This window comes from Hyla sarda, chromosome 3 (genome assembly GCF_029499605.1).
Source record: "Hyla sarda isolate aHylSar1 chromosome 3, aHylSar1.hap1, whole genome shotgun sequence".
NCBI lineage: Eukaryota > Metazoa > Chordata > Amphibia > Anura > Hylidae > Hyla > Hyla sarda.
Genome location: NC_079191.1, coordinates 347,566,726 through 347,583,879, shown reverse-complemented (window position 1 = coordinate 347,583,879; position 17,154 = coordinate 347,566,726). Strand labels below are relative to the sequence as shown.

General features: G+C 43.4%; 1 protein-coding gene across 2 annotated transcripts in view; it reads right to left on the bottom strand.

Annotated features, from left to right (window-relative positions):
- Positions 1-689: 689 nt before the first annotated feature.
- The window catches only part of NLRC4 (NLR family CARD domain containing 4), a 52,436-nt gene continuing 35,971 nt past the window's right edge, over positions 690-17,154 (bottom strand). For both annotated transcript variants that reach the window (XM_056563372.1, XM_056563373.1), the window contains 5 exons: positions 12,500-12,592; positions 8,283-8,450; positions 3,229-3,321; positions 2,987-3,154; positions 690-1,091 (listed from right to left, as the gene is read on the bottom strand). In XM_056563372.1, the coding sequence (XP_056419347.1) occupies positions 760-1,091; positions 2,987-3,154; positions 3,229-3,321; positions 8,283-8,450; positions 12,500-12,592 (854 nt within the window). In that variant the 3' untranslated portion in view covers positions 690-759. The remainder of the gene's footprint in view (positions 1,092-2,986; positions 3,155-3,228; positions 3,322-8,282; positions 8,451-12,499; positions 12,593-17,154) is intronic.

Genomic DNA, 17,154 nt, shown 5'->3' with positions numbered 1-17,154 from the left:
AGCTGCACGCCACGGTGCCAGCTCACAAACAGCCGGGTGGCGACCACGGGGCCGGAGTATCGTGACATCACGACTCCGCCCCCATGTGACATCACACCTGCTCCCGCTGTGCAAGTCTATGGGAGGGGGCGTGACGACCGATCGTATTGCTGTTACATGTCTGGAGAGGTGTTATGCACCGAGCCCAACCATATCTGGTAAGCGGCCACCTTACCATTTACTATTTTTGTCCCTGCGGGTTTCACTAGATGTACACTGCCTGTTTTTTTTTTTTTTGCATAAGCTTCAAATTGTGGTATTGTGGAAAGAGGGTGTAACAAGAGTAACTAAAAGCCTCCAAATCCCTTCCCACATGACTGAACACTCCCAGGGCTCAATTCCTACAGGAACACAAGGGAACTGAGTTCCTGCACTTTTCCCACAGCAGTAACGCTGTTCCAATTAGCAGGACCAGGACTTGACCCCTGAACACGCTGCAAGCACTGTTTAAAGTTCTTCCTCAGCTCTATGTGGGACTTTTCCAGCTCATTCAGTACATGTAGCAAAAGACAAATGCTACAATAATTTAAAAAAATAATTTTAAATGTTTTATTTCGTAAAACATGATTTCATAATATATATATATATATATATATATATATATATATATATATATATATATGTTTTTTTTTTTTTTTTGCAATAGCGTCCAGTGTCCACAATAATAGGTTTGATCCTTACAGGCTTAAGCATCTTCATAGGTCCTGTACTTTGCTTTTTTCAATTCTTTTCAACTAGGAAAAAGTGTTCAAATGTTTCACCTTCTCTGTGAATCAATTTCATGTTCTTCATTTTGCCAATGTCAATATCATCAAGTTCCCAGTTATCCAGTTTCAATGACGATAAACATGGCAGCACCTCCACTACAGAGCACAGAGTCTGTAAAACATCACCAATTGGATTGAAGGTTCCCTCCGTGCTCAGATCAAAATGCTTTAAGTTCTTAAAGTTTCGAAGGGCTTGAATTAGACAGATCCAGCCATCACCACTTATAAAATTATATGATAGGTCCAAAAATTCAAGCTGTCCAAAATTGTTTGTAAAATGAGCAGCTGTTAGAAAAAAGAAGAAATAATTTTTTATATAAATATACATTTTATAGCACGTTGGAGCTGCAGCTTTCTGTATCATACTGTTATGTACTGTAGCTGGAACCTGATTTAAATGGGCACTGTCAGATTCAAACAAATGTATATGTTGTTACTGATTAAACTTAAAGACCTTTTGTAATATGGTTGTTTAAAGTTTTTTGAATATTTAATAAAGAAAATGGCTCCTGAAAATCCCACCAGTAGGGGTCCCCGTACCTACTGGGAAACTAACAAGTCCTGCAGCAGCATCAGTGCTTGTCCTTGAGTCATGGACAAGAGATGAGTCATGGACAAGGCTGCATGAGCAGACAACCAATTACCTCCCATCACCACAAGGAGGGACACACCCCCTTCTCCTAAGAGGATTTCTAACACTGTGTGCTGATGAAAAGAGGGATTTTTATGAAAAATATAGGTGACAAAGGCATAAAAATTAGAGGTACATGGGCAGAATAAGGTCCTGAGTAACATACGACATATATTTTTTTGTGTGTGATCTGACAGGTACTCTTTAAAGAAGTTTCCCATAGTCAAAACTCATCATCTATACACAGCTTACTGTAGGTAATAAGTGTGTGATCAGGACAGGGGTTATCTCACTAACAGGTGTCAAAAATATTTAGCTGCAACAAGGTTGCAAAGGGATTATCCAGGTATTAAAAATGGCCTATTTTCAGGATAAGCCATGAATTTTATATTGGTGGAGGTCTGACTCCCAGTTTGAACCAATGCAGCCTCTTTTAATAAAGGGGTACTCTAATGGAAAACTATTTTTACAAAATCCACTGGTAATTTGTAAATTACTTCAATTTTAAAAATCTTAATCCTCCCAGTACTTATCAGTTTCTGTATGCTCCACAGGAAGTTGTATTTCTTTCTGGAATTCTTTTCAGTCTGACCACAGTGCTCTCTGCTGCCACCTCTGTCCATGTCATGAGCTGTCCAGAGTACATACAAATCCCCATAGCAAACCTCTCCTGCTCTGGACAGTTCCTGATACGGACAGAGGTGTCAGCAGAGAGCACTATGGTCAGACTGAATAAGAAATCCAGAAAGAAAAGAACTTCCTCTGTAGTATACAACAGCTGATAAGTACTGGAAGGATTAACATTTTTAAATAGAAGTCATTTTCAAATCTGTATAACTTTCTTGCACCAGTTTCTTTTTTTTTTCAAAAATTTTTTTACACCAGAGTACCCCTTTAAAGGTACTTCACTGGGGAAAAAAATGCTTAAATCAACTGGTGCGAGAAAGTTAAACAGATTTGCAAATTACCTCTATTTAAAAATCGTAATCCTTCCAGTACTTCTCAGCTGCTGTATGCTCCACAGGAAGTTATTTTCTTTTTGAATTTCCTTTCTGTCTGACCACAGTGCTCTCTGCTGACACTTCTGTCCATTCTAGGAACTGTCCAGAGCAGGATATGTTTGCTATGGGGATTTGCTCCTACTCTGGACAGTTCCTAAAATGGACAGAGGTGTCAGCAGAGAGCACTGTGGTCAGGGAGAAAAGAAATTCAAAAAGAAAAGAACTTCCTGTGGAGCATATAGCAGCTGATAAGTACTGGAAGGATTAAGATTTTTAAATGGAAGTAATTTTCAAATCTGTATAACTTTCTCGTAGTTTTTTTTTTTTATTGTTTGACACCGGAGTACCCCTTTAAATCCATGTTTTAAGAATCAGACCCCTCAGTTATCTAGTATTTATAGCTGAGGATGGTTCATCAATTTTTAGTGCCCTCTTAACCCCTTTAAACCTACAGATAAATAGCATTTTACATTTGCGTGTATAGTCATAAGTCAACATATTTTTATTAATGGAGACATGCCTGTTAAACAATATAACATTATACTCACCTAACTTAATCACATCATCATCTGTCATGTTCCACCTCCTAAAGGAAAGCTTGGACAGTTTTGAAAGTCCTTTAAGGTGATCCATCAGAGTATCCAGTCCACACTTAACATTTATGCCTCCAGGTAGTAAAAGGGTTGTGAGTGACGGCAGACGAGTCAATGTTTGACCTGGAAGATGAATTTAGTAGTTTAGCATTTTTGTTTCACCTCAAAACAGCAAAACATACACTGTAGATACTTGCCAAACACTTCCATTGATAGGTTCCCTTCATCTTCCAGAATGTTATCAGACAGGTCAAGAATTTCAAGGTTTGTGAATTTTTCTAGAATCTGTGCTGTAGAAATATATAACAATATCTACTGAATACATTAAACATACCCAGGGCCATAGATAAAATATCATAAATCCTGGTGCAAAAGTTAAGCTTCATTCAATGGGATCAATGGTAACCCAGCATGGCCTGTACAAAATCTGGTATCAACACCCCCCAATCAGATATTCATGGCCTATCCTGAGGATAGACCATCAATATTTTTTCTTACAAAAACCCATTTAACCCCTTCCCTACCCAGAACCTATGTTTACATCTTATCATGTGGTATGTTCAGGTGAATGGACTATGCACACGTCCTGCCTATCTCCTGCAGTGTGGGGCGTGACCCAGGAGATTAGCAGCCAGACCCGGTTGTCAAACACAGCCAGGATCCCAGTACTGACCACGGTATCTATAGGATTTAGAGGGGACCCCCACCACCACCACCACCCCCTGACAAATTCTCCAAGCCTATGCAGGGATGCTCAAATGTAAACCTGTGCCTAGTCTAATGAAATACAATATATCAGTAAAAGCTCCAATACTTGCATGCATAAATTATTACAGCAAAATGAAGAATGAAGCGGCACTCCAAAGGATTCAATCCAAAAAGTGGTGTTTTATTCACCCATCAGTGCAAGATGCAATGTTTCGATCCACAATCAGGATCTTTTTCATGCATTGTGAATCAGTGTATACAACAATCAGTGCATAGTGAATCAGTGTATACAACATATGTGTCAGGATCCGGACTGGTATGCAGCGAGGACACTGGAGGTGGATCCTCTGTGTCAGTGAGGTGATGGCATGGGCCATACCAGGGAAACGGAATCTAAGGGGTTACTGGTTTTCCCCAGAGCCTGCCGCAAAGCGGGATGGACTTGCAGCGGCAGGTAACCCCCAGGTCGTTCCACCCGATAGCGATTCAACCTCACTGACAGCTGAGACAGGCGCGGTACACAGGGACAAGGCAAGAGAAAGGTCGGACGTAGCAGAAGGTCAGGCCAGGCAGCAAGAGTCGTAGTCAGGGGCAACAGCAGAAGGTCTGGGTACACAGGCTTGGGAACACACTAAAACGTTTTCTCAGGGCACTAAGGCAACAAGATCCGGCAGGGACAGGAAGGGGAAGTGGGTTTTTATAACCCTGGAAGTGATTGACACTGATTGGGCCAGGCACCAATTAGTGGTGCACTGGCCCTTTAAATCTCAGAGAGTCGGCATGCGCGCGCCCTAGATAGCGGGGCCGGGCGTGACGGGACGTGACAGCCGGGGAACGGGACAGGTGAGTGGATTGGGATGCGACCCACGGGCGGGCGCGTCCTGCTACGCGGATCGCATCCCCGCCAGCAGAGACAGTGCAGCGCTCCCGGTCAGCGGGTCTGACCGGGGCACTGCAGAGAGGAGAACACCGCGAGCGGTCCGGGGAGGAGCAGGGACCCGGAGCGCTCGGCGTAACAATATGCACTTAACACATGTGGGTATGTTGTATACACTGATTCACTATGCATGGTAGCAATGATGACATCATATCATTAGGGGGTGTGTCCACCCATATAAACAATTACTTTCAAACATCCAAAATAATGCAGAACATACAGTCCAATAAGTTCCATATTCATACCCACATGTGTAAAGTGCATATTCATCACAGATCAGGATACATATATCACTCTGAACACATGATCACTTCATTCACGGGTGACTCCACTTACCCCCGTTGTTCATACGTCATCATCTGGAAACATGCGGCTAGTGTTTGTAAACAAACCTTCTGCGCAGCTACAGAAGTCGCTTTGCATCAGTGAGCGGCTGCAGTCCTGCACCCGCATAGGGTATAAAACGCTAGTCACATGGCAATGATCACTTGAATCTGTCATCATTAACGAATGTTCCCCCTGTCACCTCCGGTACACCTTAGGAACAAGGGAAAATACTATATATGAAAGGCAATCAGGACTTTATTGAATGAAAAGGAAAACATTATGTCCCTATTTGCATTAGGACTACACCGAATTCAGTACATCAGGTCGGCAACAGACATAAAGAAAGGTACTGAATTTCAAGAATAAAAATTTTAACCGATCTACACAGTGGTAACATTCAAGAAAATACCTTCTTGAATGTAACCACCGTGTAGATCAGATAAAATTTACCATTATTGATCATGTATCAGTCTTGAAAAAAGGAGGCGACAGGAGTAAAGTGTTGAAACAGAAAGAATGAATGTGGATTGACTACACTAAAACTGGCCGGTTTAAATATAGATTTTTCTTTAAAACCTATCTCTTTGAATAGTCCCATTAACCCAACGGGTACCGTACACCAGATGTGCTACCATTGTACCTCTCAATATTGGGAGTTGTATATGTATTTTTGTCATTTCTATGGTTTATACACAATAACACATTTATCACTTACACTTTCTTTTTTCTGTACTCGTTACAGATCCTTCCTGAGAGGACCACTCCACATGCCCCCCACTGCATCGAACAGAGAATTTTTTCTTGAAATTCAGTACCTTTCTTTATGTCTGTTGCCGACCTGATGTACTGAATTCGGTGTAGTCCTAATGCAATTGTGGACATTATGTTTTCCTTTTCATTCAATAAAGTCCTGATTGCCTTTCATATAAAGTATTTTCATTTGTTCCTAAGGTGTACCGGAGGTGACAGGGGGAACATTCGTTAATCATGACAGATTCAGTGGAAGGTGGTGTACCTTTCACTTTATTGTCACTAGAATAAGAAGTTGAGGAAACGAGGGTGTAGGTCGTGGTTGGTGGCTGGCCGTCCATGAACACATCTCATACCTCTGATGATGGATGATGATGTAGGTTATGGAGGGTTATGTATCCCCCATGGACACATGTACTTCCCTTTTTATAGGGAAATACACCCAGGGCTGATACCTATGGATGCAGTCTCAAATAAATAGCATATGTTCCCTTTTGACCTCCTACCATGTCACTAGATAATAATAATAATATATACCCTGTTGGCATGGCCATTGGTACTTTATTGAAAATGATTTAGTGTTACAAATGAAAGTTCACACATTAATTGCCATATTGTTCTGTTTCTTCAGTATAATCTTCCTTTATTGTTTCATTATACTTACTTTTTAGGACTGTCATTCAGCGATTCAGGTCTGTAACTGTTTACATGACTTTTGTTTTGGTCACATGGTCAAACACATGACCGTGATCACGTGATGGTGGTCATGTGATCATTGCCATGCGACTAGCGTCTTGTACGATATGCGGGCGCAGGACGGCAGCTGCTCACTGATGCGAAGCGACTTCCGTTGCTGCGCAGAAGGTTTGTTTACAAACACTAGCCGCATGTTTCCGAATGATGACGTATGAACAACGGGAGTAAGTGGAGTCGCCCGTGAATGAAGTGATCATGTGTTCAGAGGGATATATGTATCCTGATCTGTGATGAATATGCACTTTACACATGTGGGTATGAATATGGAACTTATTGGACTGTATGTTCTGAATTATTTTGGATGTTTGAAAGTAATTGTTTATATGGGTGGACAACCCCCCTAATGATATGATGTCATCATTGCTACCATGTATATGTATGTTGTATACACTGATTCACTATGCTTGAAAAAGATCCTGATTGTGCATCGAAACCTTGCATCTTGCATTGATGGGTGAATAAAACACCACTTTTTGGATTGAATCCTTTGGAGTGCCGCTTCATTCTTCATCTTGCTGTTTGGAACTTGGGACCTGGAGTCGAGTCTCCTGGAGCTGAGCACCCATTTGGGACTACAAGTCCTTCACAGTGCCTTACCTCTCTTGTTTGCTGTCATAAATAAATACATATGTTATACCCAAAATTCCCACAGAACAGAGTAAATAATGCTATAAACCTTAAAAAATATATATTGTAACTAAAAAATAGACAGAGAGATGTAAATGTGGGCAGACAAAAGTATGCGCTCTCACCGCACCATGGACAATCTAAAAAATCACAACTCACAGCAAAGGCCACAAATGAAAGAAACAGTGTCCAACAGTGAGGGGTCAATCAAAAACTGAAAGGAGATATCAAAGGCTCATTACTTGGAAAAGCACTCTTCCACTGGCTCTTTTACCCACCACCAACGTGTATATCCCTACATTGTTTCGCTTCCTTGTTCATTAGAAAGTGAACTAAGCAGCAGAATCCCACTGAGATTTATGGGAGGCTGTTGCAAGCGAAATCCATGCTGAATTTCCACATGGAAATTCTATGCGAAGCTCCATAGTGTGAATGGGACCTTAAAAGGGTACTCCGCTGCTCAGCATTTGGAACAAACTGTTCCGAGCGCCGGAGCCAGCACCAGGAGCACGTGATGTCATAGCCCCGCTCCCTCACTGCAAGTCTATGGGAGGGAGGCGTCACTCCCCCTCCCATAGACTTGCATTGAAGGGGTGGGGTGTGACGTCATGAGAGGGCGTGGTTATGCCATCACGAGCTCCCGGCGCTGACTCTAGCGTTCAGAACAGTTTGTTCCTTGTTCCAAACGCTGAGCATTGGAGTACCTCTTTAAAGGTATGCTTCCTGAGGTAAAAAAAATATGACATGCAATACATTGTAAAAATTCTGAGGGTAAAATTTCTGATTTCTGTGGTGTATTTTGACCCTTTGGACAATGTTTTTAATAGATGCCGCGGACTCAGATCAGACCCATTCAATGTGGCTAACTGACACCCTGCATGTCTGATGCACATATCTGGGGGGGAAATACTAAAAATAATTCACATGTCACTTATTCCGAAAGTATTGAAAATGCACGCTCAAAAAATTGTGCCACAATTCACGGAATGAACTATGGTGTGTTATTTCCTTGAAAACAATAGACATGCATTGCACACGTATTGCAACATGTATTTTGGTGCATAATAAATGCCAAATTATGTGCCAAACGCCTCTGTGTGTACCCAGCTTTATAACAATTGGAAAGAAAATGTTTCTGATACTTACAAAGAATAATGAATGTTGTTGAAGTCAAACAGCAGTTAATAAGATGAAGTTCCGTTATGTTGTCACAGTTTGAAATAGATTTTACTACATGTTCCATGGAGCTTCCAATGTTAGGTAGAACTGACAATTTCAACATTTTTAGCTTCTTTAAATGTGAAATGCTCCTTGCTGCAAATCAGGTTAGAAAAGTAAGGTATTAAAATATTGGTTCAATATTTTTCCCTGCCAGACTAAGTCTCTGACTCACTAGATGTTGCGGTCAGCATTTTAACCTTTTAAGGATGCTGGGCGTATGCATACGCCCTGCATCCCGAGTCCTTAAGGACGTGGGGCATATGCCCGTGGGAATTCCGGTCCCCGACGCTAGCCGGATGGGGACCGGATCGGGATGCCTGCTGAAATCATTCAGCAGGCATCCCAGCACATCGCCCAGGGGGATCCTGATACCCCCCCCCCCCATGTCAGCGATCGCAGAAAATCGCATGTCAATTCAGACATGCGATTTTCTGCTATTCCAGGCTGATCGGGTCTCTGGTGACCCGATCACCAGGAAAATAGAGATGATCGGAGCTGTCAGTGACAGCCCTGATCATCCTGAGGGATAGGAGCGAGGTTGTAGTGCTGTGATCTCCTCCTATCCCCTGCCATTGGTCAGAACTGATTCTGACCAATGGCAGGGCAGGACAATGGGTTGCCATGGCAACCCCCATTCTGCCCACCCCAGGATGTCGAGGGGAACATGGGGAGAAGATGCAGGCTGGTACCTGGAGGAGAAGATGCCTGGGGACACCCGATCGTCGCTGGAGACTGCTGGATCCTGGCTCAGGTAGGGAAACTATGGTGGGGGGGGGGGAATGAAAGTGAAAGTAAAGTGATCTTTACTGTGGCAACCACTAGGAAGGCCAAACTGCAACTCCCAGCATGCCCAGACAGCCAAAGGCTGTCTGGGTATGCTGTGAGTTGTAGTTTTGCAACATCTGGAGGGTCACAGTTTGGAGACCACTGTTACAGTGGTGCCCAAATGGTAGCCCTCCAGATGTTGCCAAACTACAACTCTCAGCTTGCCTAGACTGCCCAGGCATGCTGGGAATTGTAGTTCTGTAACATCTGTCCCTTCAGATTTTGCAATTTTCATGACATTTTTGAAAACTGCTGCTCTACTTTGAAGCCCTCTAATTTTTCCAAAAAGAAAAAATATGTCCATTTTATGATGCCAACATAAATTCGACATGTTGTATTTGTGAATAAAAATTAAAATGTATCTGGAATATCCATTTTCCTTACAAGTAGAGAGCTTCAAAGTTAGAAAAATGCAAAATTTTCTAAATTTTCATGAAATTTGGGGATTTTTCACCAAAAAAGGATGCAAGTAACGCCGAAAATTTACCCCCAAAATAAAGTAGAATACGTCACGAAAAAAAAAAATCTGAATCAGAATATTCGGTAAAAACGTTTTGGAGTTATTAATTTGTAAAGCGACGGTGGTCAGAATTGCGAAAAAGGGCTCAGTCCTTAAAGTGAAAAAGGGCAGCGTCCTTAAGGGGTTAAATACCCAGCAACAGAGATCGCTCTGTGACTGCTTTGGTTGGTGGCTGTCTGCTGCGATCACCGAGAATACAGGAGGCCTGGCTACTGAGCCCTCTTCATGCACCCTTAACGGCAGAATGTATGTGTGTAATAAGGTTTAAGGGGTTCCCCAGTCTTTAAAAAAAATGATGGTGTGGTAGCCCTTGGGGGGTGTTGGTAGTGGGGGTATTGTTTCGGTAAATGAGGGGTTAATGTTAACCCTATAGTTCGAGACGCCAGGCTGAGGGCTAGTATGCTGAGGTAATTCTCCGGCCTATCGCCGCCCTTCCCAGTAACGATAGGTGCATGTAAGAAATGACTGAAGATCCACAAAGTAGTTGAACTTTAACTTGAAGAACTTTACTTAGATGCTTGCAGTACATCAATGAACAATAACAGTCTCAGGCAAACAGTCTCTATATATCTCAATGACTGACAATTGTTGCGGACATTGAATGAAATTAAAGTCTCTGAATTTAGGGTAATTATTGCAGATCTGTCCGGATTTAGGGGATATATAAGGTCCGGTGATCCTGCAGAGTGCTTAGGGATTGATACACTCACGATCCTGATTATATCAGCCGTTGCCGCAAGGCTCAGGCCTAACTCACTGTGATAGACAGCTGCGCAGATCCTGCTCGTTTGACAGCCCGGGAACAAGAGAGAGGCATACTGCTTGGCTGCCCAGGAACAAGAGAGCGAACAATGGCCGCCACTCCCTTATATGGGCTGGGGCGGGGCGAATCTGATTGGGCCGAACATCTGTCATTCACTGTTACACAGTGCGATGGGATTGACTACGTCACAGGGAACTCCTAAGGTCCTTAAGCAGGAATACCACAGAGTTCATCTGACCACGTGACCCGAAGGTCCTGCTACGCTATAGACAGGTAATTAAATATTTATATACATTGATATAATATTTACATGCTTCCTAAATAAACTGTTAGCGCAATAACTATCTGGATGAGAGGTGACCAGGGGTGAACTAGACAATGGGGACCCCGACAGCCTAGGGACTCTGGCTAAGGGGACCCACACACGCAGGTACCGGATAGGATACGGTACCGGGATACCACAATGGCCTATCTTCAGATCAGTTGTTTGAATGAGGTATTGCACTTGTGAAAGCGTTGCTGCCTCCAAGATGTTTGGCTGGCCCAACAAAAAATTTTGTGACAAACAATATAGCAGTGGTTCTCAACCTTTTTTGCCTGAGTACCCCTTGACAGCCCATTCCCAAAAAATTGTACCCCCATATTAGAGACATTTTGTAATGATTATAATATAATTCATATGCTTTACTTTCCTCTATAACAGGGCCCCTGTTCCTCTCCCTATATCCCCATCTCCCTGATTTACAGGTGACGTCTTCTCTAACTGGAGTCGTTTACTTTTCTTTTCTTCACTATCTGGCCCATACAAGAGAACCAGCCAAAACAAACATTGTAAGCTTCTTTCTGCAATACAATACCCACCTATTTACAAACTCCCCATGTTTATTGTCACACACAGTAATAGTACCCGCTTTGCATCCCCATAAAGTTGTAAGGTCTCCTCTGTGCCCCCAAATATAGCTGTAGGAACCCAAACTGCCTCCATCTATAGTTGTAGGCCACCATACTGTCCCACTTTGGTGCTCCACTGCTCCTCTGGTCTGGGGACCTATTGCTATGGCTCAGAGCAGTAGGTCCCCGGTCTGCAGGGGCATTGGAGTAACAAAGCTGATGGTAGTTACTGCCCACAGCAGCCCAGTACCCACGCTTCCCCTTTGCTGTCCTCCTGCTCTGCTTCTCTGTGCAGTGACATCAGCCTACCATTTCTTTCAAAGTGGTCCAGACCAGTAACCAGTGGCTGTGGCTGCCATTACTGATTTTTTTCAAGTACCCCCTGGAGAATTGCTAAGGACCCCTGGGAGTACTTGTATCCCAGGTTGAGAACCACTGCAATATAGGTTAAAGACAAGGTTATTTTCACCGATTAGCGCAGACTTTGTTAACACCTATCAGCAAAGTAACTTACGATTTTGCAGCCATCACGTTTCAAATTTTTCTTTATTTTTCAACTTTATTTCCTAAATTTGTTGCATTGGCAAGTTAAGCTATGTTCACAAGCCAGAATTTCCACATGGATTTCCACATGTAATTCCGCGTTTCAGTTCTGCATAAATTTATAGCCAACACTCTTCAAAGGGATTCTGCAGTCCCATTCACACTGCAGAATTTCCGCATCGGTCTTTCCTCAGCTAAAATTCCCCATTTTGCACTCCGCAAAAATATGTCAGGTCTTATATTTTTGCGGAATTCGGCTGCGGAATCCATTGAAGTCAATGGGCCTTGAAATGCAGCACAAAATGTGGAATTGGTGCGGAATTTACATCTGCAAATCTACACAATTTGGTGCAGATTTGCTGCCACAGATTTTGTTCACAGATTCAGAAACAGTGTGGGTTTCCGCTATGAAAAATCTGCAACGTATAGTCCATGTAAAGCCTTGCCTTACAACAACCTATGTTTCACTCTCCCTTTGGAGATAGATGTTGAGAATATATATGATACCTACAGTATTAAAGGATGTTCCAGAATTGTTATTTTGTGGGGAATACAACTAAAGATTTATGAACATTTTTACAATTTATAGTAAGCACTCACCGAGGAGTTCACCTTCTCTTTCATGTACGTTAATGTTGTGCAAAATTAACTTCTCGATTTCAAAAAGCTTGCACAGCCCATCTAATAAGATTTCTAGAATCGAAAATGTCATATTGTTACATATAATCACACATGCAAACTGAATTTAGTTCATCAGTTGATATTTAAGCTTCTGTGCAAATGTTCCTAGTTTTGCTTTGGTTGTAGATTTATAAATGAAAGAGATTGAACAATCATCACATGATATAATACAGTGGTCCCTCAACATACGATGGTAATCCGTTCCAAATTGTTGAAACCATCGTATGTTGAGGGATCCGTACAATGTAAAGTATAGGACAGTGGTCTACAACCTCTGGACCTCCAGATGTTGCAAAACTACAACACCCAGCATGCCCGGACAGCCAACGGCTGTCCGGGCATGCTGGAAGCTGTAGTTTTGCAACATCTGGAGGTCCGCAGGTTGAAGACCACTGGTATTGGAGGTTATACTCACGTGTCCCCGCCGCTCCGGACCGTCACCGCTCGTCACCGCTGCCCTGGATGTCACCCTCCATCGCTGTCGCCGCGTCCCTGGGGTGTCCCCGACGCTCCGGCAAGGCCTCTGCTTCCCCAGGATCCTCGGTCTCCATCGCCGCCATCACGTCGCTACGCACGCCGCTCCCATTGGATGACGTGTGCAGCGACGTGATGACGACAATGAAGAGCACCAACGATGCAGGGGATCCCGAAGAGGCCGCGCCGGAGCCCCGAGGACAGGTAAGTGATCGTCAGCGGACCACAGGGCACCGTAAACGGCTATCCGGTGGTAGCTGAAGCAGTCTGCGCTTCCGGATAGCCGTTTATGCGATGGCCCCGACATACAAAATCATTGTATGTTGATGCTGCCTTCAACATGCGATGGCCTCTGAGAGGCCATCGTCTGTTGAAATGATCGTATGTCGGTGCCATCGTAGGTCGGGGGTCACTGTATCTATATAACATACATAACGATAATTAACCAGTACAAATGTAGAAGACCTAATAAAACCTTTCACTAGCTAGACAATCCTGGAGCCATTAAACTTGTTTTGGTGGGCATGAATAGTAAATTCTCTCGTCATTACCAAGCTATGAAGATGCATGCTCTTCCAGGGTAACAAGCTAGAAATGAAAATCACATGCTTGTTATTGTAACACCCCACGTGTGTGGACCGACTGTGCCACAAGAAGGGGATAAATGACACTTAAGATAGCGTTAGATGCAGCAGAGCTGAACAGGTGAATATTAGCTTAGCAGTTGCTATATGAATAGCTAGCCAAGATGGCTACATGTGCAGGCAGGATCAGGAACACAGGTACAGAAAACAGACAGGATCAGGAACTCAGGTTCAAAAGACAGGGTTCAGGGACCTTAGCAATTCAGAATAACACAACCAGAATGCAATTTTGCTGAGGCCTGGAACAGCAGGTGTGGCAGACTTATATATTCAGAGCCTGTCTGGGATTGGAGGAGAATCCATTAGGGATTGCACACTGGCTGTATAAAACTCAGCCAGTGCTTGTACGCGGCCCCTAGTGGAAAGAGCAGAAACCTCAGCAAGAGACACACCAGACAAGGAAATACAGCAGACACATGGCACAGAGAATGCCACCGACGCTGGTAAGAACCAGTACACATGGTACTCTAGTGGTTGCCAACCTGCAGCGTTACAGTTACTTCACTATTGCTTGCTGGTGGTTTGAAAACTTGCTTTGTGTATGGGGCCTTAAAGGGGTACTCCAGTGATTTTTAAATCAACTGGAGCCAGAAAGTTAAACAGAGTTGTAAATTACTTCTATTACAAAATTCTAAATCAGCTGCTAGTTCTTTTCTTTTTTCTTTTTTTTTTCTTTCCTTTCTGTCTGACCACAGTGCTCTCTGCTGACACCTCTGTCCATTTTAGGAGACTGTCCAGAGCAGGAGAGGTTTTCTATGGGGATTTGCCTTTACTATGGAGAGTTCCTAAAATGGACAGATGTGTCAGCAGAGAGCACTGTGGTCGGAAAGAAAGGAAATTCAAAAAGAAAATAACTTCCTGTGAAGAATATAGCAGCTGATAAGTACTGGAAGGATTAAGATTTTTAAATAGAACTAATTTACAAATCTGTTTAACTTTCTGCCATCATTTGATAATAAAAAAAAAAAAAAATTTTCCAGTGGAGTACCCCTTTAAAGGACAACTGTAGTGGTCAAAAATCCCTGCCCAAATGTTCCCCAAACAAAAGTTATACAATTCAGTCAATTAGTTCTATTTACCTATATGCAGCCGTTTCTGAGATATTAGAGTTGCCAGCATAGCCCAGTAGTCCTGCGTCCGTCCCCTATTCATTACATTGCAGCCGCCATCTTGGGGACGGAGATCTCTTCCTCCCAGCAGTGTTTGTGCTCCCCCTAGCCTCTGTCAGGTCCTCCCTGCTTATGCATATGCATGAGCGGGTGCTTTCTGAGGCAGCCATAGGCTCATCCTCAGAAACGCCCCTATCTGTAAGATTGAAGCAGGGGGAGAATGAGGACGTCCACAGCTCCTCCCCCCTCCCCTGCTCTGTCTACATAGGACCTCACTTATCACCGGGAGGATTCAAGTTTTCATGGGGGAAACACAGAGCAAACCACAGAGCAGGGAGGGGAGGACGTGTGTGTGGAGGAGACATATTACACTGCACAGGCTGGTGGTGTATAGACTACAGGGAATAAATATCATACTGGAGATGATTCTGTGTGTGAGAGGGGGGGAGGGGGACTACTGAATGACACATGCTGGGAGTTGTAGTCCCTGTTATGTGTGTGTGTATGCCAGTGTTTCAATGCTGGGAGTAGTAGTTTTGCAACATCTGGAGGCACCCTGGTTGGGAAACACTGGTGTATGAACTACAACTCCCAGGAGACTACAGAGATACAATATAGGTGTTGGTGAACTACAACTCCCAGGAGACTACAGAGATACAATAGAGGTGTTGGTGAACTACAACCCCCAGGAAACTACAGAGATACAATATAGGTCTTGGTGACATACAACTCCCAGGAGACTACAGAGATACAATAGAGGTGTTGGTGAACTACAACTCCCAGGAGACTCCTGATACAATAGAGGTGTTGGTGAACTACAACACCCAGGAGACTACAGAGATACAATAGAGGTGTTGGTGAACTACAACACCCAGGAGACTACAGAGATACAATAGAGGTGTTGGTGAACTACAACACCCAGGAGACTACAGAGATACAATAGAGGTGTTGGTGAACTACAACTCCCAGGAGACTACAGAGATACAATAGAGGTGTTGGTGAACTACAACACCCAGGAGACTACAGAGATACAATAGAGGTGTTGGTGAACTACAACACCCAGGAGACTACAGAGATACAATAGAGGTGTTGGTGAACTACAACTCCCAGGAGACTACAGAGATACAGTAGAGGTGTTGGTGAACTACAACTCCCAGCCAGGAGACTACAGAGATACAATAGAGGTGTTGGTGAACTACAACTCCCAGGAGACTACAGAGATACAGTAGAGGTGTTGGTGAACTACAACTCCTTTATACACTCAAACAGCAGAAAGCTGTCACTGCATGCTTGGATGTATAGTCTTACAACAGCTGGAGTCACCTCTGCAACTCCAAGCATGCACATACAGCAGAAAGCTGACAGGGCATGCTGGGATTTGTAGTTTTGCAACAGCTGGAGGCACCACTGGAATTCCCAGCATGCCCGAACAGCATATAAAATAACTGGGCATGCTTGGAGTTGTAGTTGTGAAAAAGATGGAGGGACCAATATCAGGACAGTTTTATAGACAAACAATTATGTTTTTTTTTTACCATTTTTCCTTTCACTATCCACTCTCCAGTGCCCACACTACAGTGAGCACGGAGGCAGCTGCTTCATCACTGGACAGGAGCAGCATGGGGAGGGGGAGATGAGCAGAAGGGGAGGGTGTATGCATAATTTGCTCGGGGGGATAGAACGGGGGGAGGGCAGCAGCTTACAGGAAGTAAGCACAAGGCATGATGGGAGATGTAGTTTTTCTTTCACTTGTCCTCAGTAATTCATGTGCTGATAACGGGAGAACGACTGGGCCAATTTTGATGGGGGAGACATCGTTGGAAAGGTCTTTCAAAGACCTATTAAATGAGGTAAAAAAAAGTTTTTTTGCCCAGCACTGCAGATGTCCTTTAAGGCAGATCTGTCAGCAGAAAAACAGTGGTGTAAATCAGCCCATGGCTAGATCTGATAGTCATCAGGATTTCAGGCATACCTTTTCTATGTCCATAGTTAATTCAAGTGCCAAGATATAAGCCTTTTTGGTAATATGTTAATGAGGTGATCCCCAGCAGGGTAAAAGCCCAGGTAAATCCATTCCCCCGGACATGGACCACACTTACCTGGGCCCCTGCTGAGCAGCGGTCACTCCCTGAACTTTTGAGCCTCAATTACATATTAACAAAGACTTAAACCCCTGTTTCCCTGCTGACAAGTCCACTTTAAAGCAGGGCTTCACAATATGTCCATTAGATTGGTTATGAGTTGGCTATGCACAATGAGAAGACATAAAAATTTTAATTGACTTAGGCTACACTTTTGTGTACCTTAATATAAATAAAATGTATACAGGCAAAAAAATTGCAGTCAC